At 68.5% G+C, this 1,880-nt stretch overlaps 1 protein-coding gene across 2 annotated transcripts in view; it reads left to right on the forward strand.

Moving 5' to 3' along the window:
• Positions 1-1,787: 1,787 nt before the first annotated feature.
• Positions 1,788-1,880, forward strand: part of CCDC136 (coiled-coil domain containing 136) — a 37,604-nt gene continuing 37,511 nt past the window's right edge. For both annotated transcript variants that reach the window (XM_032802181.2, XM_032802182.2), the window contains exon 1: positions 1,788-1,857. In XM_032802181.2, coding sequence (XP_032658072.1) covers positions 1,821-1,857 — 37 coding nt within the window. In that variant the 5' untranslated portion in view covers positions 1,788-1,820. The remainder of the gene's footprint in view (positions 1,858-1,880) is intronic.

Consider the following 1,880-nt stretch of genomic DNA (forward strand, 5'->3'; position numbering starts at 1 on the left):
CCAGTGCTCCTGGGGGCAACCCTACAATAACAAACCAGAGCTCGGAGCCCAGCGCTCCTGGGGCAACCCTATAATAACAAACCAGAGTCCAGCGCTCCCGGGGGCAACCCTACAATAACAAACCAGAGCCCAGCGCTCCCGGGGGCAACCCTACAATAACAAACCAGAGCTCGGAGCTCAGCGCTCCCAGGGGCAACCCTACAATAACAAACCAGACCTCGGAGCCCGGTGATCCTGGGGGAACCCTACAATAACAAAGTAGTGCATATGCAATATGATCCTTGCCTAGTAACCTGTTTCTCTAGGGACACCCGCTCTTGGGGCTTCATATCCTCCACTGGGACCCGTTTCCCAGGGGAATCTGGCTTTGTCCTCCATGGGCTGTTGAAGAGAGCTGCTGCGGTGCGGAGAGTTTCCAGGGTCACGGCCCCCTGCCCTGGGGAATGGGTGGGAGCTTTCGCTGGCCCTGACTAGTGTTCCTGACAAGCTCAGTGCAGGACCCCACTCTCACTAGGGCCTAGAAAGAGGAACTAATGCAGACGTGGGCAAACTACGGCCCCCCGGGACCATCCTGCCCAGCCCTCGAGCTCCCAGCTGGGGAGCCTAGTCCCCAGCCCCTCCCCCACAGCCTCACCTCGCCCGCCATTCCCGCGTGGGGTTCACAGCTGGCTCTGGCTGGGTGTCGTGGCTGCCAGCTCCTGCTGCTGGTAAGGGGAGCGGGGAGTGGGGGGTTTGGGTAAGGAAGTGGGGGAGTCCTGGGGGGCAATCAGGGATGGGGCAGAGGTTCAGGGGAGGTGGCAGGGGGTCAGGAACAGGGAGCAGTGGGTATTGGATAGGGGGTGGGAGTCCTGGAGGGCCTGTCAGGGGGCAGGGATGTGGATAGGGGTCGGGGCAATCAGGGAGCAGGGGGGTTGGATGGGGGCAGAGGTCCCGGGGGGGCTCTCAGGGGACGGGAGGCCCTAGGAGGGTTGGATAGGGGGTGGTCAGGGGACAAGAAGCGGGGAGGGAGTTGGATGGGTTGGGGGTTCTGCGGGGAGCAGTTGGGGCGGGAAGTAGGAGGGGGCGGATGGGAGCGGGGGCTAGGCTGTTTGGGGGGGCAGAGCCTTCCCTGCCCAGCCCCCCCATACCGTTGCACAACCCAGATGTGGCCCTCGAGGCAGAAAGTTTGCCCCCCGCCCCCGGGCTAACGTGAGTGGCTCCGTAGGGGGCCTCCCCCCTCATTCCGCGATGACACCAGTGTGGCACTAGGGGGCGCTGTGCGGGGGGGGGCAGGTCTCCCCTGGCAGCCAGTCTGGCCCCACTGCCCCAGAGCACGCTAAGGGGGCAGGGACCCCCCCCGGCCATAACAAACCAAGGCCCCCGGCCCGGCCCCCCCAGCTGGACACAGGGGCTCCCCGCTCTCCGGCGGCCGGGTCCCACCCCAGAGGCGGTTGCATCTCCCCCGGGGTGAGCAATCCCGGGGAGCAGGGGTCCCCGATCCTGCCCTGTCCGCGTCCGGGGCTCGCGTGCCCCCCCCCGCCAGGCTCCGGGGCTGCCCGTGGGCAGGGCCCAGCCGGCGAAGAGTTAAAGGCCCCGGAGGCGGGTCAGCCCCCCCGCTGGAGCGGAGTAGCCTGGCTCGGCTCGGCTCGGCTCGGCAGTGGGAGGCTCAGCCCCGGCTGGGTGTCCGGCGGGGGCGCAGCGTCCCGTCCCCGAGTTCCTCCTGCAGCGGCTCCGCGGGGGGCCAGCTGGAGCCCCGCCCCCAAGCGGGGGGGGGGACCCTGCTCCGCCCCCGGCTCCCCCCGCCCCGGCTCCGCGTCCGCACAGCGGCTCGGGGAGCGGCCATGGCGCAGCACCCGGGCCGGAGGCAGGAGTGGGCAGGTCAGTGGGGCTGCAGCCCCCCC

The sequence above is a fragment of the Chelonoidis abingdonii genome, chromosome 1 (assembly GCF_003597395.2).
Source record: "Chelonoidis abingdonii isolate Lonesome George chromosome 1, CheloAbing_2.0, whole genome shotgun sequence".
NCBI lineage: Eukaryota > Metazoa > Chordata > Testudines > Testudinidae > Chelonoidis > Chelonoidis abingdonii.